The sequence below is a fragment of the Schistocerca piceifrons genome, chromosome 3 (genome assembly GCF_021461385.2).
Source record: "Schistocerca piceifrons isolate TAMUIC-IGC-003096 chromosome 3, iqSchPice1.1, whole genome shotgun sequence".
Lineage (NCBI taxonomy): Eukaryota > Metazoa > Arthropoda > Insecta > Orthoptera > Acrididae > Schistocerca > Schistocerca piceifrons.
In genome coordinates, this window is record NC_060140.1 from 284,102,371 (window position 1) to 284,125,166 (window position 22,796).

The window sequence follows — 22,796 nt, forward strand, 5'->3', positions numbered from 1 at the left end:
CATTGGGGGAAGTGGCAACAAAACGACTATTCACGTTGGTGTGTAGAATATATGAGTCTGGCGATATACCATCTGACTTTCGGAAAAGCATCATCCACACAATTCCGAAGACGGCAAGAGTGACAAGTGCGAGAATTATCGCACAATCAGCTTAACAGCTCATGCATCTAACTTGTTTACAAGAATAATATACAGAAGAGTGGAAAAGAAAATTGAGAATGCGCTAGGTGACGATCAGTTTGGCTTTAGGAAAAGTAAAGGGACCAGAAAGGCATTTCTGACGTTACGGCTAATAATGGAAGAAAGGCTAAAGAAAAATCAAGACACTTTCATAGGATTTGTCGACCTGGAAAAAGCGTTCGACAATATAAAATAGTGCAAGCTGTTCGACATTCTGAAAAAAGTAGGGGTAAGCTATAGGGAGAGACGGGTCATATACAATATCTACAACAACCAAGAGGGAATAATAAGAGTGGACGATCAAGAGCGAAGTGCTCGTATTAAGAAGGGTGTAAGACAAGGCTGTAGCCTTTCGCCCCTACTCTTCAATCTGTACATCGAGGAAGCAATGATGGAAATAAAAGAAAGGTTCAGGAGTGGAATTAAAATACAAGGTGAAAGGATATCAATGATACGATTCGCTGATGACATTGCTATCCTGAGTGAAAGTGAAGAAGAATTAAATGATCTGCTGAACGGAATGAACAGTCTAATGAGTACACAGTATGGTTTGAGGGTAAATCTGAGAAAGACGAAGGTAATGAGAAGTAGTAGAAATGAGAACAGCGAGAAACTTAACATCAGGATTGATGGTCACGAAGTCAATGAAGTTAAGGAATTCCGCTACCTAGGCAGTAAAATAACCAATGACGGACGGAGCAAGGAGGACATCAAAAGCAGACTCGCTATGGCAAAAAAGGCATTTCTGGTCAAGAGAAGTCGACTAATATCAAATACCGGCCTTAATTTGAGGAAGAAATTTCTGAGGATGTACGTCTGGAGTACAGCATTGTATGGTAGTGAAACATGGACTGTGGGAAAACCGGAACAGAAGAGAATCGAAGCATTTGAGATGTGGTGCTATAGACGAATGTTGAAAATTAGGTGGACTGATAAGGTAAGGAATGAGGAGGTTCTACGCAGAATCGGAGAGGAAAGGAATATGTGGAAAACACTGATCAGGAGAAGGGACAGGATGATAGGACATCTGCTAAGACATCAGGGAGTGACTTCCATGGTACTAGAGGGAGCTGTAGAGGGCAAAAACTGTAGAGGAAGACAGAGATTGGAATACGTCAAGCAAATCAGTGAGGACGTAGCTTGCAAGTGCTACTCAGAGATGAAGAGGTTAGCACAGGAAAGGAATTCGTGGCGGGCCGCATCAAACCAGTCAGTAGACTGATGACCAAAAAAAAAAAAAGAAAAAAAGTCTAGGGGATTGATGACCTCAAATGTTAAGTCCCATAGTGCTTAGAACCATTTGAACGATTTTTATCCCCTATCAGATGGCTACGTTAACAAAAAAGCGGTCATATATATAAAGAGATTCTGTTTCCATCCCGTACACAGTCTGGAACCGCGCGACCGCTACGGTCGCGGGTTCGAATCCTGCCTCGGGCATGGATGAGTGTGATGTCCTCAGGTTAGGGGACTGATGACCTTAGAAGTTAAGTCCCATAGTGCTCAGAGCCATTTGAACCATCCCGTACATATTGAACACACCCCATTATCGGAGGCAGATTATAGAATGGAAAACTCCACGTGCTACATTTAAATCTGAAGAAATATACGGGAAAGTTTTTCAAGTCTTATAGAATGAGAATAAAGTTTTAATGACCCACCGCTTGTAATTGCTACAACATCGAACGCCTCGACAAATGAAGAAAATGCTCTGCATCGCTAGAAGAACAGGTGTTATTTTAAGGTAAGTGAAACATGTTAGCTATCACTTTGAATTTCCATTATTAATTTAATTAATTAATTCATTAAACACATTTCAAATCATGACATATCCAGTTTAGTACTTTCTCGTGAAGGACTCAAATCCGTTATGTAAGTTGTTATCTACACTCTCAATAAAATGCTACGCGCAGTTGGTGGTAATTCGCACTATTTTGAGTGCTTTAATGAAGATTCTTTTGTGATTATTAAAATGCGAATCTTCGCAGGTGTCCTGTTTAGTCGAGATTTGTGCCTGCCGATACACGATCGTGAACGTTGTCGCCCAGTTGCTATACAGTTGCTCTACATCTACATCTCTCATCAGCAGCAAATAGCACTTGCGTCGTTTTCAGGGATTAGACGTTATAATCTACACTTACTTTCATCATCATGATTATCTATCACAAGTCTCATTTCTTCGCTTTCAGGGATTAGGTGTGATGCCTGTTCTGTCTACGGGGGTTAGCCTTACTCATTCAATTTATTCTTGGCTCTTTCAAGATTTCTTGTACCTTATGGTACATGTTTCTTGCCTTGTAGTGGTAGTCGCCGCTCTGAAATTCGTTCCACAGGATCGCTCCAACTATCTCTGTATCGTTTATTGTTTTTTTAATATTTTCATTTCTCATAATTTTGTGCATCCTTTCACAGTCATATTTTATTATTAATTTTAGTTTTTTCCCTCATCTTATTTTTGAAGTTCTGTTTACAGTGCCCCAAATACGTATATTGGACTATTAATGTCCTTACTTATGTCTTGATCTTCTAGATAACCTATTTGATCGCCAAAATAGTTAAAACCTATTGTTTGTTATAAATGACAATTTTTGATAGACGCTTGTGTAGTCCCTTGCTTACTTAGATTTTACCAGATATTTTTGAGATTTATACACACATAATCTTCCAATACGAGTCCATTCTTCATCACAGATGTTGTCTGTCTATTTGGCCGAATACCTTCATATCTATACAAATAAAAATCAGTTGTCGCATGTATAAAATATCATCACTTGAGAACTACTCAATGAAAGAAATGTGATGGTCGGTTTGAAGTTGTGTTGTCACATGATTTCAAAACAAAAAAATGTGATGTTCAGTTTGACAGCTCTGCTGTCGCATGTTTTCGTACCAACAACAAATTCAGCACTGAATATTGATATTTCGCGTAAAAGAATAAAGTTAAAATCGACATTTCAGTGTATTATCGCTGGTGATCATATCTTTGGTGTACTGCAAAGGTTTAATTGATGACAGTTCGTGAGCCGGCCGGTGTGGCCGTGCGGTTCTAGGCGCTTCATCTCTGAAACGCGTGACCGCTACGGTCGCAGGTTAGAATCCTGCCTCGGGCATGGATGTGTGTGATGTCTTTTGGTTAGTAAGGTGTAAGTAGTGGCTCTGAGCACTATGGGACTTAACATCTATGGTCATCAGTCCCCTAGAACTTAGAACTACTTAAACCTAACTAACCTAAGGACATCACACAACATCCAGTCATCACGAGGCAGAGAAAGTTTAAGTAGTTCTAAGTTCTAGGGTACTGATGACCTCCGATGTTAAGTCCCATAGTGCTCAGAGCCATTTGAACCATTTTGACAGTTCGTGATAATTTGCTATCTTGCAAACATTCAGTTGATTTCATTTTGTGATTTGTTTCTTTGGAAAGAATGTCACCAGTGAGGCGTCGAAATATCTGTAGGCGTACGCACAACGCAGGTCATCTACTTGATCGTCGAGTCAGTGAGACTGATGAAGAGCATAGACAGAATTTGGAGGCAAATCGCATAAGTATTTCTCAAGCACAATCCATTATGACTTCGGAACAAAGAACAGAGTCGAGTTTGACTCCCCCAGTTGTAGCATACACGCAAAATGACTTGGAACGTTGACAAAACAGACATCCAAACGTGGCAATTCGAAATATACATTTAGCTTTCGGATACAATCAAACAGTCGATTACACGAAAGTTGTGTTTATCGCTAACTATGTAATTCTGCCTGTTTGCACATTAAAACTGTGCGAAATACTGTCATTAAAGCTACTATCCTCACAGATCCAGCAGCTGGTAAAGTCTCTCTCATACGCCATGTACTAATGATTCCTACTAATTTACCCATTCATTTTCACTTCTATTCCCGATCAAGTTTCGGTTTGCAATAACAATAAATTAGGTCAGAGGGCGGGAGAAGTAGTACACCGACAGAGAGGGGGGAAGGAAACGAATATAAAGAAGGGAAGGAGGATATGGATGAAGAGATGAGGGAGGAAGAGATGGATAGAGAGAGTGTAAGACAAGTAGGGGAAGGAGGTGGGCAGAGATTGGGGGGGGGGGGGGGAGGGGAGGATGAGATGGGCAAAGGGAGGGGGGAGGAGGAGGAGAAGGAGATTAGGGCTATATCCAATTCCCATACATACTTATCAGCTGTGAATCATTACTGAGTTCGCTAGTGGTCTACGCTGTATTGGGTGCATTATTATACCCTCTTGTTTTTATCTGTTAGTTCATTAGGAACACGCTGTGGCTACAAGACTTGTCTTTTGCAAGGCTACTCTGCTCTCCTGAAAGAAGTGGTTCAGTTATTATTTGTACTTCTACATTGTACAGCTACATCCATACCACTGTGAGTGAAGCACATGACAGGGGGGGCATCCCCGTAATGTCCCATGTTGCAATATAATTAGAGGACGGTCGAAGGGTTTTTATGATTTTTCTGACGAGCTAACGACTATTCTGTCAAGTAGCTATCATTTGCTGTGTATGCGCCCCACCACAGTTTCCCGTTACCTATCCGTGCGTAACTAAACAGTTAGATATTGATAAACTTTTCAGGTTGTATGGTAGTGGCGCATGAAACTTTTTTGTTCCTGACGTTTCGTCCAGAGCCACATTGGGCAACTTCAGAGTTGTTCCTCGTTCCGATGAGTCTTGTCGACCGACTCACTGTAACCAGGAGTACCTCTGCAGATGCCCAATGCAGCTCTGGACGTAATTCTATTCCATGAGCCTTGTCCCACAGTTATGCAGTGTCAGCCATTGTTGATCGTATTTGGCACGTTAATGTTAAAGGGGTGGCCGGATGCCCTTCCTGCCGCCACCCCAACTGTCTGCGTCGAGTGTAATCCATGGAACAGTGCGAAAGTGTTCAGATGTCTGTGAGCCGTGTAACTGTGGCGGAACCTGGGAACCAGGCCGGTATTCACCTAGCAGGATGTGGAAAACCGCCTAAAAACGACATCCAGGCCGGCCGGAACACGGCCCTCGTCGTTAATCCGCCGGTCGGATTCGATCCAGGGCCGGCGCGCCTACCCGAGTCGAGGAAGCAGCCCGGGAGATTCATCAGCAAGTAAGACAACGGGTCGTGAGGCTTTAATTGAAGGCGCTAGTTTTTCGAGTAAACGCTGTGTGTATGTGACTGGCCTATGACTACGATTCGATTACCTCGAAATGAGTATTATTACACAGTGTCTTTCTCAAAGCAATCTTTCCAAATTTCGCCTTAAGCCATCAACATTGCTCGAGGGAAGTTCAGTACCACTACTCCATAAAGCGCGCCCAGTATTTTAACAACAGTGGTATCTTACTCGGTCACATAAATGGGAAAGTCTTTGAAAATCATAGCGATCGAGCTCAGCTTGCGATGTAAAATTTTGTCCGCTTTGAAACTATAGCATCCTCGGGTGGCAACACTCATCTGCACACAGATTGTACCTCGGAAAGTGAGCGTCGAGCGAATGTGAGACATGCGTAACGACAAGTTAAACATCGTCGAGAGCAAGCGAATAATATGAACCGCGAAATGCCTGGCTCTTTAGCAGCAAAGCGTCCTCAAATTTGCCGAACTGCCAACTTGTGGCGGTCCCATTTTTGAAACGGGCCTGTAATTTGGCGGATGGCTGAAAATAAGGAGCGACGGCCGCAGAATTCGGGACGGTCCTGCCGCGGGGCCGCCGCCCACTGGGCTGAATCACGCCGCCCACACCAGACACCTGCTCTGCGTGCCGGGTTCGCCGCCCTTCTGCTGCAGTAAACGGCACTGCTGTCTCCCCAGCGGTTACCACTGTCTGCTGCGTCACAACAATTCTCCTGCTTACCTTTTACAAGTATGCGTAGTACTGTGAACTGCAGTGCTTTTGTCTGTTATGAAATAACATTTGCTGCTGCCGGTCACCATATTTCTTTATTTCTTTTGTGCGCTAGGCGCTACGAGAAATAATCCTTTTATCAAGTGCCATCTTTGTGTACTACGTCATTTACGATGTGTGAGCTGCTGCTTTAGTCTGATCCCTTTACTACAGTATAAACACGCACAAGATTGTAATGGCTGAGATATACCCTGTGCAGTCACATTAATGTGACACATCTGTCTGTGGTGTGCGCACTGCAAGACCTTCAGTACACACACCATCAGATTATTTGACTTGTCACTCCAACGAAGTAGGCGAGTGTCAGCAATCTGTCTCGTGGTGTTATTGTCGTGTGTTTATCTTCTGCCGTTAGGTCAGACGATAGAAATGCCACTTGCACGCTTAGAGTAGCAGATTGACGGTGACCAACTTTAAACAGAACTTGATTAATTTTCACACACATTTATTAAAATAATAACAAGCATAAAAATTACTTAACTTGGTTCTGGATGCTATTTACAATTGATAATCTGAAGTTCCTTTGGTCTTGGTACGTTAATCTTATTCTCACATATATCTCTGATACTTGACAAAAGTGTCTATACATTTATCTTCATGGCTATGTACAGGAATATGGTAAGCTTATTGGGCGCAGACTGAAACTTGACTATAGACTGGTACAGACAAATGTAGAACTCGTACAGACTGGTACAGACTAATGCAGACTGACCAATCGGAGGTCTGTACACTCGTTATAATACCTCGCGTGTTCATGTATCACTGCACGAGTGTGATCCGCGAGGAGAAAAGGTTCTACGTTAGCAGCAATCTCATTGGCTGCGTTACATATTAATACGCGGATCGGCGGAAGCAGAATTTGGTCCGTCTCTATCGCAGCGCCATCTCGTAGTGCGGAGACGGACGAGGGCTGCGCCTGTGCTGTTGTGCTTAGCTGGGCGCGCTCTAGTGGGAAAGTTGTGTACGCGCTGACTACGTGTAACTATGTACAAAACACTGTCAAAAACCTGAAGAACCACCTTTTGCAGTTTGGATTGCTGCGAGACATGCAGGAAGAGAATCAACTGATTTCTGGAAGCTATTGACGGGGCTGTGGAGCTACGCCGATTCTGATGCCGTGGCCAGCTGCACTGGGTTCCCCGGTTAAGGATCCATGGCTTGAACAGCCCAATCGAGGTGGTCCAACAGATTTTCTATTGAGTTTAAATCCGGGTAGTTTGGTGCCAGGGGAGTACTGTAAATTCATCCTGGCTTTCTTCGAACCACACATGTACACTGCAAGCTTTTTGACATGAATTGTCCAACTAGTAAATGCCATCGTGCCGAGTAGATGGTCCCCAAGCATAGATGCATAGTTTTATTGATCAATTGTGCCTTCTAGGGTGACGATATCACCCAGGGAATGCCCAGGCCACAACGCATTCAAGGTGTTTGCTTTCGGACGTTTCGCGCCATACACGCCAATTCCATCTGTGCGATGGAGCACAAAACGTGATTCATCTGAAAGGACCAGCTGTCGCTGAACAGTGGACGTCCATCTGTGGTACTGGCGTGCAAATTCCAGCCATCGTTGTCAATGAACAGCAGTCAGTGTCAGTGCATGAACCATTGGCCTGCTTGCTGAGGCCCAGAGGCAGCTAAGTTCGCCGACTGTAGTTGAGAAATTTTTGGTAGCACCTTGGTTCACCTGAACGGTCAGATGCTCAACAATTGCACTACTGTTCGCCCGTTCACATAACTGCAGCCGTCGTTCACCCCTGGTGTACTGCAGTTGCCTCAGCGCCGGTTTTGGACAGCGACCATTTTACGACGTACGATATATTTTAACCCCAGCGGCCTGTGAACAGTTTACAAATGTAGCCGTTTCGGAAGTGCTTCCACTCTTGCCCCGAAAACCACCGGTCATGCCGTTTTGGACGTCAGATAAATCACTCAATTTCCGTATTAGACAACAACTGCACTATTTCCTGCGTCCCCCCCCCTCCCCCGACACTGCCAGTGCTGCCACCTGCCGTCTGTGAGAGGTTATTGATGTCGAAGATAGACGGTGGTCATATTAATGTGACTGGACTGAATATTTCCGCTCCATGTTCCATCTAGGAAAAACAGGCCGATGTAGTCACACCTGTTATAAAATGCACATAAGAGCTTACGCGCACACCAGAGACACACATCAGAAAAGACGAGGCACCCCTTCCGAAACGTAAAATAAAATGATAAAATACTCCACCGATTAAATAAAAGTCATGAATCGTCTCTGTCGGAAGAACTGGAGATATGTTTATAATACAAAAATAATAAGGAGATAAAATATTCAATGAAAAATTTGAAAGTGACATAGTGAATTTCTTCATGTGCTTCGTAAGCTTTTAAATAAGCGCATTCAAATACTGACACAGAGCGACAAGGGAAGCGTTCATGAAAAGAGAAATTTCCTAACCGCAAATATACATTTGAGTGTTAGGAAGTCTTTCCTGAAGTCTTTTCCTGGTCTTGAGTGCAGCGTTTCATGGAAATGAAATGATGATGATAAAATGGTTCAAGCGGCTCTGAGCACTATGGGACTCAACATCTGAGGTCATCAGTCCCCTAGAGCATAGAACTACTTAAACCTAACTAACCTAAGGACATCACACACATCCATGCCCGAGGCAGGATTCGAACCTGCGACAGTAGCGGTCGCGCGGTTCCAGACTGAAGCGCCTAGAACCGCTCGACCAAACGGCCTGCTGAAGAAGATGAACAATTCAAACACGAGAAGAACAAACGTTTTCAAATGTGATGTTACAGAAGAATGCTGACGACTAACATTAAATAACTGGTGACACGGTACTGATTCGAAGTGAAGGGAAAGAAATTTTTGGTACAACTTGACTGAAAGAAGTGAAGAAGGGTACATACTGAGGCACTACTGAAACGTCAACTTAGTGTCAGCTTCATCTTTTTTGGGTCTTGATGATGAAAGAAGCAGCTGAAATTTGTTTGACGAAGAATTTAATTAATAGAGACAACAGTTTCTGCTTCTACAGATCATGGTGTCCGGCACTTTTTTTTTGGATAAACTTGCAAAGACGTCGCTACAGTGGTGCTCTTAATGATACGTCGATATCTCAGCATGAATCGATCGCTGTCCACAGATTCAGTTTATGTACACTTTTTTCGACGTCTCTGGCGCTTGTGTTCCTGTGGCCTTACTGTGCAGTGGCGCGGTCCGCGGGTTCAAAACGATGCATGCAGTGCTATTGCATCAACTGTGGGGGAAACTAACTTCACCAGATTCTTGTTGGGAAGTGACGCCAAAATGACGAGTCTTTCATAAAACTCGATGGCAGCGCGAAACTCGATAGCTGACGGCAAATGAAGTACTTTGGAGAGGCCATATTTGATTTACGTATTTCGTTGTTTTCGAATTATAATTTGCGTACTACGAGAGTATGCAGTTTCGCTTCAAGGCATTGGTTCTATCGATTTATCGCCGACATGTCACTCTGGGTACGATTTGTTATTATAAAATGACAGTTAATGACATATCAGCGGTGAAAGCCCTCAGAACTGAAAAATAGTATCATAAATTGCATGATATCGTCATAGCATAATAAATAGAGACATGTGGTTATAGAAAAGAAGGAAGTAGGTTCGTGTTCTGGTTCAAATGGCTCTGAGCACTATGGGACTTAACATCTGAGGTCATCAGTGCCCTAGACTTAGAACTACTTAAACCTAGCTAACTTAAGGACATCACACACATCCAGGCCCGAGGCACGATTCGAGCCTGCGACCGTAGCAGCAGCGCGGTTCCGGACGGAAGCGCCTAGAACCGCTCTGCCACAAGGCCGGCTGGTTCGTGTTCTGCTGTATCGTCATATTTGATTTTCCACCTTCGCCGTCGGGAAATGATGCCGAGCACCTGCTTCTATAAGAGGTTGAATGATGTCTTTGATACAGATTTTTCAAAGATTTTATAGCTAAGCACATTCAATAGCTTTGTTTGATCTTCGCAGTACATGGCTGCTATGAACTTCTGTCCAACCTCATCAATGCCATCAGGAGTCGCACTGGAGCTACTGAATATATCAGATGCTTTCTGCAGGTTGTTTTTCGTCTGCAATGCCCTGAGGAGTTTCAGTTCTCTCGTAGCCACTGAAGGCATGTAGGAACAGAACGTCGTCTTTCGATATTTGAGGCAACTTCAAATTTCGGGAGCTGTCTCTGCCTGGCTTCAGAAGCGAAATGTTGGGGAACAATGGGTCTTAAGCGATCTGAATCACAAGCAGGTCAGTGTCCTCCCCAACAACAACAACGGTATAGAGCGCTGAGCAAGGTCGACAGCTGTAGAAGTAGAAGTTGCTGTTAAGTATCGGCGTCCTCAACAACTTGCTTAACACTGAAGTACTCACCATCAAGCTGTGCCGTCAGTAAAGGAACGCAGCACTGCTTATTTTGTTCGTTCGACAGAAACACATATTTTGCCATGGTTACCGACGTTGTTGGCACTTGTCACATAAGGGTATCCATCAAGCACAATCGTGACCATTCTACCATACCAACACTTGATGTAATCTACATACTACACACATCAAAAAAAGTTTTGCATCACCTCGGTTCCGAGAGTTCCGGAACATGTACAGAAAATTGGAATAGAGATCAACATAAACTTCATTTACACCCTTTTTATTGCTCATGAAAACCACACATTGCGTGTTGTTCCACCATACAGGGAGACCTTCAGAGGTGGTACACACCGGTACCTCTAACACCCAGTAGAACTTTCTCTTGCATTGATGCTTCCCTGTACTCGTCGTGGCATACTATCCACAGGTTCATTAAGGCACTTTCGGTCCAGATTGTCCCACTCCTCAACGGCGATTCGGCGTAGATCCCTCAGAATGGTTGGTGGGTCACGTCGTCCATAAACAGCCCTTTTCATTCTATCCCAGACATTTTCGATAGGGTTCATGCCTGGAGAACATGCTGGCCACTCTAGTCGAGCGATGTCGTTATCCTAAAGGAAGTCATTCACAAGATGTCCACGATGGGGGCGCAAATTGTCGTCCATGAAGACGAATGCCTCACCAATATGCTGCCGATATGTTTGCAGTATCGGTCGGAGGATGGCATTCACGTATCGTACAGCCGTTACGGCGCCTTCCATGACCATTAGTAACGTACGTCGGTCCCATATAATGCCACCCCAAAACAGTAGGGAATCTCCACCTTGCTGCACTCGCTGGACAGTGTGCCTACGGCGTTCAGCCTGACCGGGTTGCCTCCAAACGCGTCCCCGACGATTGTCTGGTTGAAGGCGTATGCAACACTCATCGGTGAAGAGGCGTGATTCCAATCCTGAGCGGTCAATTCGGCATGTTGTTGGGCCCATCTGTACCTCGCTGCGTGGTGTCGTGGTTGCAAAGATGGACCTCGCCATGGACGTCGGGAGTGAAGTTGCGCATCATGCAGCCTATTGTGCACGGTTTGAGTCGTAACACGACGTGCGGTGGCTGCACGAAAAGCATTATTCAACATGGTGGCGTTGCTGTCAGGGTTCCTCCGAGCCATAATCCACAGGTAGCGGTCATCCACAGCAGGAGTAGCCCTTGGGCGGCCTGAGCGAAGCACGTCATCAACAGTTCCCGTCTCTCTGGATCTCCTCCATGTCCGAAAAACATCGCTTTAATTCACTCCAAGACGCCTGGATACTTCCCTTGTTGAGAGACCTTCCTGGAATTAAGTAACAATGCGGACGCAATCGAACCGCGATATTGAGCGTCTAGGCATGGTTGAACTACAGACAACACTAGCCGTGTACCTCCTTCCTAGTGGAATGACTGGAACTGATCGGCTGTCGGACCCCCTCCGTCTAATAGGCGCTGCTCATGCATGGTTGTTTACATCTTTGGGAGGTTTTAGTGACATTTCTGAACAGTCAAAGGGACTGTGTCTGTGATAGGTCTATCTTCAGGAGTTCTGGGAACCGGGGCGATGCAAAACCTTTTTTGATGTATGCATATAATTATGGAGGAAAATAGATCTTTGGCCTCCTATGGCACTGTACAGAACTAAAATCCTCCATCTGCATGAACTCTGCCTTTTCGAAGTCAACTGGGTCTTTAAAGGCATCAAAACTTGTAAAACATAGCTTTTTGTGTTTCCCACATACCTACGTCACTAAACATACTCGGTCCAGTCATATTAATGTTCGACGTCAGCGTGCAATGACCAGTCATAGACGGAAAGTGGTAGCACTAATAGTGAACGGTATGTAACGCATATCGGGGGGACACGGAAAAAAAACTGCAGTCCTCGTCGTAGTGCGGAAACGGAGAGATTTATCTGACCTCCTGAAGGGCATAATCATTAGCTTTCAGGCCAAGGATGGAAGCATTTCCGAAACGGCTAAATATGTATACTGTTCACGTGTCGCTATAGTTAAAGTGCAGCGTGCACGGCAAATTGGCCCTATCCAAAACCGGTGCCGAAACAACTGCGGTGCGCCACGTATCATAGGCGTCGGGTGCAGAGATGTGTTCGGGCAAATACACATGCAGCTGTTGAGCAACTGACCGCTCGGATGAACCAAGGCATTACCAAAATTTTCTCCTCAACGACCGTTCAGCGAACGTTGGTGTATATGGGCCTTCCAGAAGGCGCCTGGTTTATGTACCCATGCTGACTGCTGTTCATCGGTGACCGAAGGCTGAAATTTGCCTTTTCAGATGAATCAAGCTTCATGTTCTTTGCACAGACGGCCCTGCAACAAACGTCGGAAGGATCCAGGCTAGAGGAGAGTGTGTTACAGCCTGAGGAATATTTTTGTGGCATTTCCTGGGCGATCTCGTCATTCTGGAAAGCACATGGTTCAACAGAGGTATACATCTATCCTTGGCTGCCATGTCTTTCATGCAGTTTCTCTTTTTTCACGCCACTGTGCCATCTATCAGAAGGATTATGCATCGTGTCACTCATCTCGCAGTCTACACTGATCAGAGGGAAGGTTATGACCACCTACCTAATAGCCGGAATGTCCATAGCACAGCGGCGACCCGTCGTGGCATGGAAGCAATGAGACCTTCTTAGGCCGCAGGAGGGAACTGAAACCACATCTGCACACAAAAGCCACCTAATTCCCGTAAATTCCGGAGAGGGGCCTATGACTTCTGACGCCACACTCAGTTGCATCCCAGATACGTTCGGTCGAGTTCAAATGTGGCGAGCTGGGGCCCAGCACACCATTTGTAACTCGTCACTGTGTTCCTCGTACCGCTTCCACACACTCTTGGTTTTGTGAATTCGCGCATTATCTTGTTGAAAAATGCCACTGCCGTCGGGAGACATGATCGTCATGAAGGGATTACATGGTCTGTAACCAGTGTACGATACTCCATGGCCATCAAGGTGCCTTGCACGAGCTCCGCTGGAGCCATGGATGCCCACGTGAATGTTTCCCAGAGCATAATGGAGCCAGCTTGTCTCTGTCCCGCAGTACAGATGTCAAGGAGCTGGAAGACGACGGTTTCACTACCATCGGGATGATGAAGAAGGTATCGGGAGTCGTCAGACCATGCAGCGATCTGCCATTTTGCCAATGTCCAGTGACGATGGTCACGTGCCCATTTCAGTCTTATTTGCCGACGTCATGGTGTTATCATTACACTTGCGTGGGTCGTCAGCTACGGAGGCCAATCGTTAGGAGTGTTCGGTGCACTGTGTGTTCCGACACACTTGTACTTTGCCCAGCATTGAAGTCTCACGTTAGTTCCGGCACAGTTTGCCACCTGTCCTGTTTTACCAGTCTGCCCAACCTGCGACGTCCGACATCTGTAATGATAGGTGGCCGCCCAATCTTACGACGTCTGGTCGTGGTTTCACCTTGGTTGCGTCACTTGTTGAAGACACTCGCCACGGCACTCCTCGAACAGCCGACAAGTCGTGCAGTTTCCGAAATGCTCGTGCTGAGCCTCCGGACCATTACAGTCTGCCATCTGTCAAACACAGATAGATCGCACGCCTTCGCTGTTCTACACGTGGACAGCACGCTCACTGCATGCCCCGTGCGTGTGTCTGACTAGCAGTCATTCCTCGCCAGGTGCCGCTGCTATCGCCTAGACAGGTTTATATCGGCAGTAGATCGGTGGTCATAATGGTCTTGCTGATCAGTGTCTGTGCGTGGTTCGAACACCACCAGAATGAATTCACCGACTTCCATCTCCACCAGATTCCCCGGATTTAAACCGAGAACTGTGGAACCATCTCGATCGGGCTGTTCGCATCATGGATGCTCAATTCGCACCATGGATGCTCAACCGGGAAACCTAGTGCAGCTGACCACGACACTGAAGTTGGTATGGCTCAACATCCCTGTCGGTAGCTCCCAGAACTTCAATGGCTCTTGATGTCCGCACTGCAAAAGACTGTTATTCAGGGTTCGGCAGGTGGTCACTTTAACATGACAGGACCTTGTAGACAGGGGATGTGTGGCTACCTCGCACTGTAAATAGTGCTGAAGCTCTTCAGTGGACTCTTTGTAGAACGCGATTCTGCGAAAAATCCTTTCACCGTTGATGATCTTGTAGGGCATTGTGAGTCTATGTGTCTTTAAAGGGAGGACTCGATTTCTTCTTTGTAATTTCGCAAACTGATACGTTACAACTTTTCTCCTGCAATTTTTAGCCTCAAATTGGCCAGTTCTCAGATGCTGCACGTTTTATAGTGACGAAACGACTATTCTTGAAAAGGGTGCAAAATTACCGTTTCCTCACGTAGCTTTTCTATATGAAAATTTAATCAAATATTTGTGGTCAATAGACGCAGAATTTTATGCTGTACATTTTTGTTATCCTTGGCTTTTTCGATTAAAGGCTGAGTTTCGGAGGAATTTGAAAAAAAAAAGAAAAGTGCGAAATTTTGGGAGCTTTCTTTTCATCTAGACTGAAGCTCCACTCAGAAATCGGGACAAACTCGGATTAGTTCATGCCAGATGAAGCCTACTTCAGTGATTAAAACAGTTTCTTGAACTACATTAAGTTTTGGAAGACAAAACTTTCATTTTCTTGGCCTATTAACAGTTGGCCTACAGTTTTTACCCTGCTTCCTCGCACACCTGTTGAACTCTTAAAGGAACGTATAAATGGACACTTTGGTTAACTGGCGACTATCGTGAACAGGAGGAATATCCTGCCAAAAAATTAAAATAAAATAAATTTGTCAAATCGTGGATACAGCGAAGTTTATACGACGAGGTAAGCGCTAGGAAAGAGTGAAGTTGCAGAGCGCAGCTGGCTTCCAGATAAAAAAGTTTAACTTAATGAAGAAACAGAGTAATACATAGTATGTTTCTCAACAGGAGCAGCGAAACAACTGTTCTGTCATTTAATATGCCGAAAGCACGCCGCCTGCTCCGCTTCTGGAAAGACAATGAACGCAGTCGCTAAGGAACAACAAAGAGAGTGGGACTCACGGTCACTGTGGAAGTGGACAATAGTACTTGACGCAATGAACCCAGAAGGATTCGGGGAATGCGTTTGTTTCATTTCAAGCAAGGCTCTTCTGTAGGCGAGGTAAGAATTCCCGACAACTTACGGAAACAAAATTACTGCGCATACTTGACAGCGTTAAGCAAGATTTACGGGTGTATATGAAGCAATGCGTAATGTCGCAACTGTGGAACTCGTCCCGGTTCGCACTAAGGAAAAGCCCCGGAAGGACAGCAAGAACTGACATATTGCACTGTAATGGAATGCGTCCTTCAGAAAGGCTGACGCTAGCGTACGGACACGTCTCGTGAAGACGTCATTTAGCTGCCGTGCGTGCAAACTTCACCTGCCAAGCTCTAGTGGGAGTATTAGACGCCTGCAGAAACTTACAAAGAACTAAGATTCCAGTGAGGTAAGCCATCACACAAACCCTTCACGCAGTGGGGCTCCTCAGGATCGTCCCGCCAGTGAAAAGTAGCACTGCGTGGATAGTGACGGGTAGACCATCACACGTCTTAATTCGAGGAAGATGCAGACGAGTGGCAGCCCAACAACGAGAACTGCCACACAGCCATAGGGAACACATTTGGAAGTGAAGTACAACCGTAACAGCGATAGGAAATAGACGTTTGCACCGAACCCTTTGATCTTCATCTCAGAGTTTGTTTTTCAAGTGATGTCGGGACTTGGGTAATGTCCGCTTATGACCTTTCAACTTAAAAACAGAAAAAAAGCCTTTCAAGTTCCACTATGGATCTGAGATATTTAAGTGCTAATTATCTGTATGTGGGAGGTTTTTTTCATAGATTTCTCAGTACATCTGTGAAAAATGGCAAGTGTTTTGAAAATCCGTCAATGTGCCTGTAAAACATTTCTCAAACCTAAAATAATACGTCTGGAGTAATATATAAATATTTATGAAGGTATAAGCAGATCGTAAATAATTGTTGACCAGGTGTATTTCAGGGGCAAGGAGGTGGGGGGCGAGGGTGGAGGAGGGTCTTGTGGGAGGAGAGACAAGAGGAGGTGTCACTTGCCCCCTACTGGAATCTTGTATACAGTCTTTTAGTTCCTTTCACACCTGTGCTTCCCCCTACTGGAATATGGTGTACAGACTTTTAGTTCCTTTCATACCTGTGCTTAACAAGTGTAAATAAACACTTCTGCCTTGATTACAAAGCAACACAATCTTAAGTTAGTGCAGCTCAGGTCACAAGGCTCATGACCATAAGAGACGATAAGTCTCAGCCCCCTCTTGTTACAAGAAAAATCCATAGCTCTGTTGACATGCACTACGTTAATCTAAGGAAGTTCATCCCGTCGTCTGTCTAAAAAAATACTTATTGTTATTGGAGTACGAGTAGTCTACAATGGAGTGTTTTCCGGTTGATTAATGCAGTGCTTATTTTCCAGTTCTCGTTCTTGTGCCACCAAATAATGATGAAAAGGTCACTGAACAGGTAGTCGACGTAAATAAACAGTGTCTGAAGCACCAAATCGATGCTGTTAATGGATTAGAGGTTTCTACGGAAAATTAGGAAACATACAGGAGTTGGTCACGCGTAGTGCCTGGTACAATGGTGACTGCCGCCAGATGGGGTAGTGTATTAAAAGCACAGAGGACACTCCCCAAAAGAAGTCTAGTAGCAGAAAACACAGGTGTTAATTTGAGAAAGAAATTTCTGAGGATGTACCTCTGGAACACAAAACTGATCCGTCCAAAAAGTTCGCCGACTGTTCTTATTCCTTGGCGTACAAGCGACGTTAGTGCAGTAATTACGATGGCAGCTTGATCTGACAGCTGCAAACAACAGCTCTGCATTCGGCCAGTCAGTTGTAAGAAGACAGTGTTAAGTAGTGACCGTGCGGTCGTGGTGTGTCAGTGTTGTTGTTTAAAGCCTCTGAATCAAGTGTTCAAGACATTCCCCAGAATGTTTTGAAAAAGGGAAAGGGCGTGTGTAAAGTTTGTTCCGCACTATTTGACTCCAGTCTACCGCGAGTAGATTGAAATGCAGAACGCCGATAATTCTTTTCTGGAGAAAAATCAACAAGGATAACAAGACTTGGTATTATCAACACGAACCTACCACAAAACAGCAAAGTGCAGAAATTTATGTGAAGGGTCAACGCTTTTATGACATAACTGACATTCAAGCAAACTTGACGCGCCAGTTGAACAACATTCCAAAGAAAGAGTTTTCTGACAGTTTCACATGGTTGTATGGACGTTATGTACATTGTACTCGCGTGGTGGCAGCTATGTAGAACACCTGAAATCATCTTAACTTTTCTCTATTTTTTATAGGTCCAGTCTCGAAACTTTTTGTACTGATGAGGGAATGTAAATAACGTAAATAGAAGGTGCAGAATGCTAGGATACTTCCTAAATCGGGAATAACTTCCACGGTAAGAGAGAGAGCCGTAGATGGTAGAAACTGCAGAGGAAGATAGAGATTGTGATAAATATATTCCATAAATAACTGAGGATGTCGAGAGATGCTCGAGATGAAGACTTTGACTCACGATACTAAGTCGTGGACGGCCACTGTAAATAAGTCCGAAGACGGACGATGAAAAAAATAAAATAAATTAAAGTAAGACAAATTACTCACCGACATAGTCTGGTGTGCCGAGCAGTTCTCGGATCTCTGCGCCCTCAACAACAACTCGCGATATCTCGAAATCGCAGAGCTTGACGTCGCAGTCAGGGAACTGTGACATCATCACCAGGTTCTGAGGCTGGAACAGAAGAAAAAGGATGGTGATGACAATTCGCAGTGCTTCAGTGGCCGCAGAACTGCTAACATCTTGGAAACACGTAGCTAGCGAAATGTTTAAAATGTATCTGTTAAGCCCAGGTGACTATAGTGGATGTGGATATAGTCTGGTGTTCAAATCAGAGGCTGTTGCTCGGTATCAGTGCTGCAACTGGGTATACCAATCAGTACGCGATGGGAGGTTGGACCTGCAATGCTCTATATTCTGACCAAGCGAGTGAACTCCCAGAACAATCGGCAACGGGTAACAGTCTCTAAATAGGTCAGTCGATGCGCAACCATTATTTTGTTAAGTTTCAGTTTGAGTTTTGTGCACAGCTGTCTGAGCAAATGCTATTAGCACACCACTGTGAAATTCTAAATGGCGCTACGAATTTCTCGGACTTTTTTCCAGGGCTACTTTGAGTTTATCAGTTTCGGAAAAAACTTTTGCCACAGTCAGAGAAACGAACCAGAATGTATGTGGTGATCGGAGCCTGCCTTTCCGGTATTGATTTTCGTGCAATGCCAGACACAGAACTCGTGTCGTACGTGAAACCCCTGTATGTATAGGGTTGGCAAAATAAAAATGCCCTGTAAAATTGTCGTGCACCTTAAGATAGGCAACTCGACGTACATTATGCGCACCTGGGGTAGATGATGTAAGTTGGGTTGCCCAGCTTAAGAGGCATGAAATATTTTGAGTTCTATTTAATTTGCACGTCGTGTATCAATCACCGTAACACTGCACCCACTCGCAGCTTTCTGTAGTGTAAAAGCTGAAGAATTTGAGGTACGAATCGATTGAGCATCGAACTCATTTACCTGGTTTGACAAATTTTGACTTCTACAGTGTTTGTCTTGAAAGGATGATACAAGATGAACATCAACAAAAGATAAATGAGGGTAATGGAATGTAGTAGAATTAAATCAGGTGATTCTGAGGGAATTAGATAACGAAATGAGACACTTGAAGTAGTAAATGAGTTTTGCTATTTGGGGAGCAAAATAACTGATGGTGGTCGAAGTAGAGAGGATATAAAATGTAGACTGGCTATGGGAAGGAAAGCGTTTGTGAAGAACAGAAATTTTTTTAACATCGAGTATAGATTTAAGTGTGAGGAAGTCTTTTCTGAAAGTATTTGTATGGAGTGTAGCCATGTATGGAAGTGAAACATGTACGATAAACGGTGTAGACAAGAAGAGAATAGAAGCTTTCAAAACGTGGTGCTACAGAAGAATGCTGAAAGTTGGATGGATAGATCACGTGACTAATGAGGAGGTACTGAATATAAGTGGGAAGAAAAGGAATTTGTGACACAACTTGACTAGAAGAAGGGATCGGTTGGTACGACACATTCTGAGGCGTCAGGGGATCACCAGTTTGGTATTGGAGGGAAGCGTGGAGGGTAAAAATTGTATAAGGAGACTAAGAGATGAATACACTAAGCAGATTCAGGAGGATTTAGGTTGCAGCAGTTATTCGGAGATGAAGAGGCTTGCACAGGATAGAGTAGCATGGGGAGCTGCATCAAACCAGTCTTTGGACTGAAGACCACAACAACAACAACGCTGTTTGTGGCTGGTAGATCTTTTGAGTCCAATGAAGATGTTATTGAAGCTGTATATTGGTATTCTGAGACCTTGGTTTGTTGGTTGGTTGATTGATTCGGGGGAGGGGACGAGGGGACCAAACAGCGAGGTCATCGGTCCCACCGGCTTAGGGAAGGATGAGGAAGGAAGTCGGCCGCGCCTTTTTCAACGGAACCATTCTTGTATTTACTTGAAGCTATTTAGTGAAATCACGGGAAACCTATATAAGGATGGCCGGACGCGGGTTTGAACCGTCGTCCTCCCAAATGCGAGTCCAGTGTGCTAATCACTGCGCCACCTGGCTCGGTTTTGAGATCTTCCGGAGTCGCATTTTACGAATTAATTCAGGGAAAAAGTTGGACAAAGTGTGTTGATCCACGACGTATGTACTACGTTTTACTGCAAAACGGTATGAAATCGTCAAATGTATTTTTGATAGTATCCCAAGGGAACGTTACACGGCCATTACTTTTTACAATATGTATTCACTATCTGGTAGCTAACGTCGGAACTCCGTGATGCTATTCGTGGACAGTGTTATTATCTGTAGAAACGGTGCAATGCCATAGAATGTATCGAAATACGGGAAGACGTGTGAAGGATCGAAGACTGGTGCAGGAGATGGCAGTTGACTCTCATTGTTAACAAATATAGCGTTTGCCCACTGTACACTATAGATGATAAATCATTGCAAACAATCTGGGGCGTCGTGAAGTGGAACGACCACGTAAAAATAGGTGAAGCAGAGCTGACATTTCCTAGAAGAAGCTTGGGGAAACAAAATTCATCTGTGAAAGAAATGGCTCTGAAACCAATCGTTCGACCTGTTCTTGACTATTGCTCACCAGTTTGGTACCTTTACCAGGTTGGTATAAAAGAAGGGTTAGAGAAGATCCATCGAAGAACAGCAAGTTTCATCACACATACGTTTCGTAAACGCGAGAGCTTTATGGAGATGTACAACGGAGGTCAGTGACAGACGTTACAAGAGAGGTGTTATGCACCACTCAGACGTTTACTGTTAAAACTTCGAGAGCGAGCCTTCCAAGAAGACACAAACATGCGCTTCTTGAAATTACCGGGAGGAGAAAATTTGAGTCGTTAGAGCTCATGAGGGCACTTAACTATTACGTATTCGCTGTAAGAAAACTCTGTTCTTCGGCTAAAGGGAGAAGCCGTAACCACAGAAGTCGAAAGACAGCGTATGACTTAAGGCCGATGTTCACTTTTTCCAGTCGTACGAATACAGTGCTAGTTGACTGTACAGAGGCAGCTGTCGGTACCGAAGGAATTATATTACCACCACACCGACAGTCTTCTTAGAGTGAACAATTAATACACTCATTTGTCCCACGAGACATTCACGAATGGTACAGGGGAGGGAAGAGATGATAGTGGTAACGCAAATACCCTCCACCGCACACAATTGTGATATTGCCTAGGCTTGAAATCAGTTAAAGAAATTAAATTTTGAGCCCCCTTTCAACTGAAGCCACAAATCCAACATATGGATTTCACTAATAACAATGATTAATTAAACTGGCTGCAGCTCATTCCAGGAATTTGGTTCCAGTGTTCAGTTGTGCTATGCACTGTGTTCCAGGTACTGAGTAATAGGTCAAAACATGTCTCTATGTCACAATATTTATCACGTTAACCCAGTTCAGAATACAAATTCATAGCAACAATAGCCAATGACCATATTTTCCCACTGTTGACAAAATTCTTTCGGAAGGCACTCATATAAATATAAGTAATATCGGCGTACACCACCTACCCACAACATTACTACCCTTTGAACAGGCTATTGATTCCTCAAAAATCTATAACGGACATGAGGTCACAAAAACAAAGTATAAATTAGTACTTTACAGCGGAATTAATCTGCCTGATGGCTAGCGCCATTTAATTAATATTAGTTTCAAATGAAATGAGTTTTTCCTTTATATATCAAATTAGTCGTAACGTGTATTAATAACGGTAGCAACCATATCTGAGTCGACTACCTTCCCACAACCTAATATACCATCTAAGCAAAATAGACGTAATTTTTATGACTGTTGAAACGACGGTGAAACGATGCATAAAATTTCACAACTGAAAGAAATATTTGTGCTAATTCCAAAACTGATTTTAGATTTTGCTAGTGCTTAAAGTTTCCAAAGTTATGGAGAATTTATTATTACATTTAATATTTTATTTCTATTAATTCACCTGATGCGTTTGGGTTACAGCATGTGTAAAAATGCTCTTTTGATCTCTAGCGCTAGTTTAATGATGGACACATTTGGAAATAATCGTTTAATTCAATTTCAATATGGCATCACAATTTCTTTCGTTAATACTTGACACAGTTTTGGAATTATCCAAATGAGGAGCTCCCCCATGGAACTTAATATCCTTTAGTTGTTATAGGTCCTCAATTCATGGTAGCAATGTATGGGGTGATGAATGTAGCGGGTTTCAACTTTCAAAATATGAATTTCTTACAGCGGTCCCAAAATACAATTTCAGAACTGTTGTGTGGTATTTATGGAATCAGCAAGCAATATTGTAGTGTTATTATAAACTTTTCTTGTATATAAAAGACAAAATTTGCTTATCACAAATTTAGAATGGGGTCAAAGAGTCTGTTGCTAGGTGTTGCAATCGACTTTGCTTCAATAATCGACAATTGGTTGTGAAACCGTATCTCACCGTGAACTGCTTGCGGAGTAAAGAAGCAGAAGTGGTGCAGTTTACTGGTAGGACCGTCTCACGTATGATGATGCCCGACAAACATGTTGTGGTCTTCAGTCGAGAGACTGGTTTGATGCAGCTCTCCATGCTACTCTATCCTGTGCAAGCTGCTTCTGCAGTCATGGACTGTGCGGCTGGTCACGGCGGAGGTTCGAG

The 22,796-nt window shown here is 44.1% G+C and overlaps 1 protein-coding gene across 1 annotated transcript in view; it reads right to left on the reverse strand.

The window, feature by feature from the left end:
• LOC124788592 (serine/threonine-protein kinase 17A-like) overlaps nucleotides 1-22,796 on the reverse strand; it is a 405,621-nt gene that overhangs the window by 24,171 nt on the left and 358,654 nt on the right. Inside the window, exon 4 of the mRNA XM_047255862.1 lies at nucleotides 18,165-18,291. Within this exon, the coding sequence (XP_047111818.1) occupies nucleotides 18,165-18,291 (127 nt within the window). The remainder of the gene's footprint in view (nucleotides 1-18,164; nucleotides 18,292-22,796) is intronic.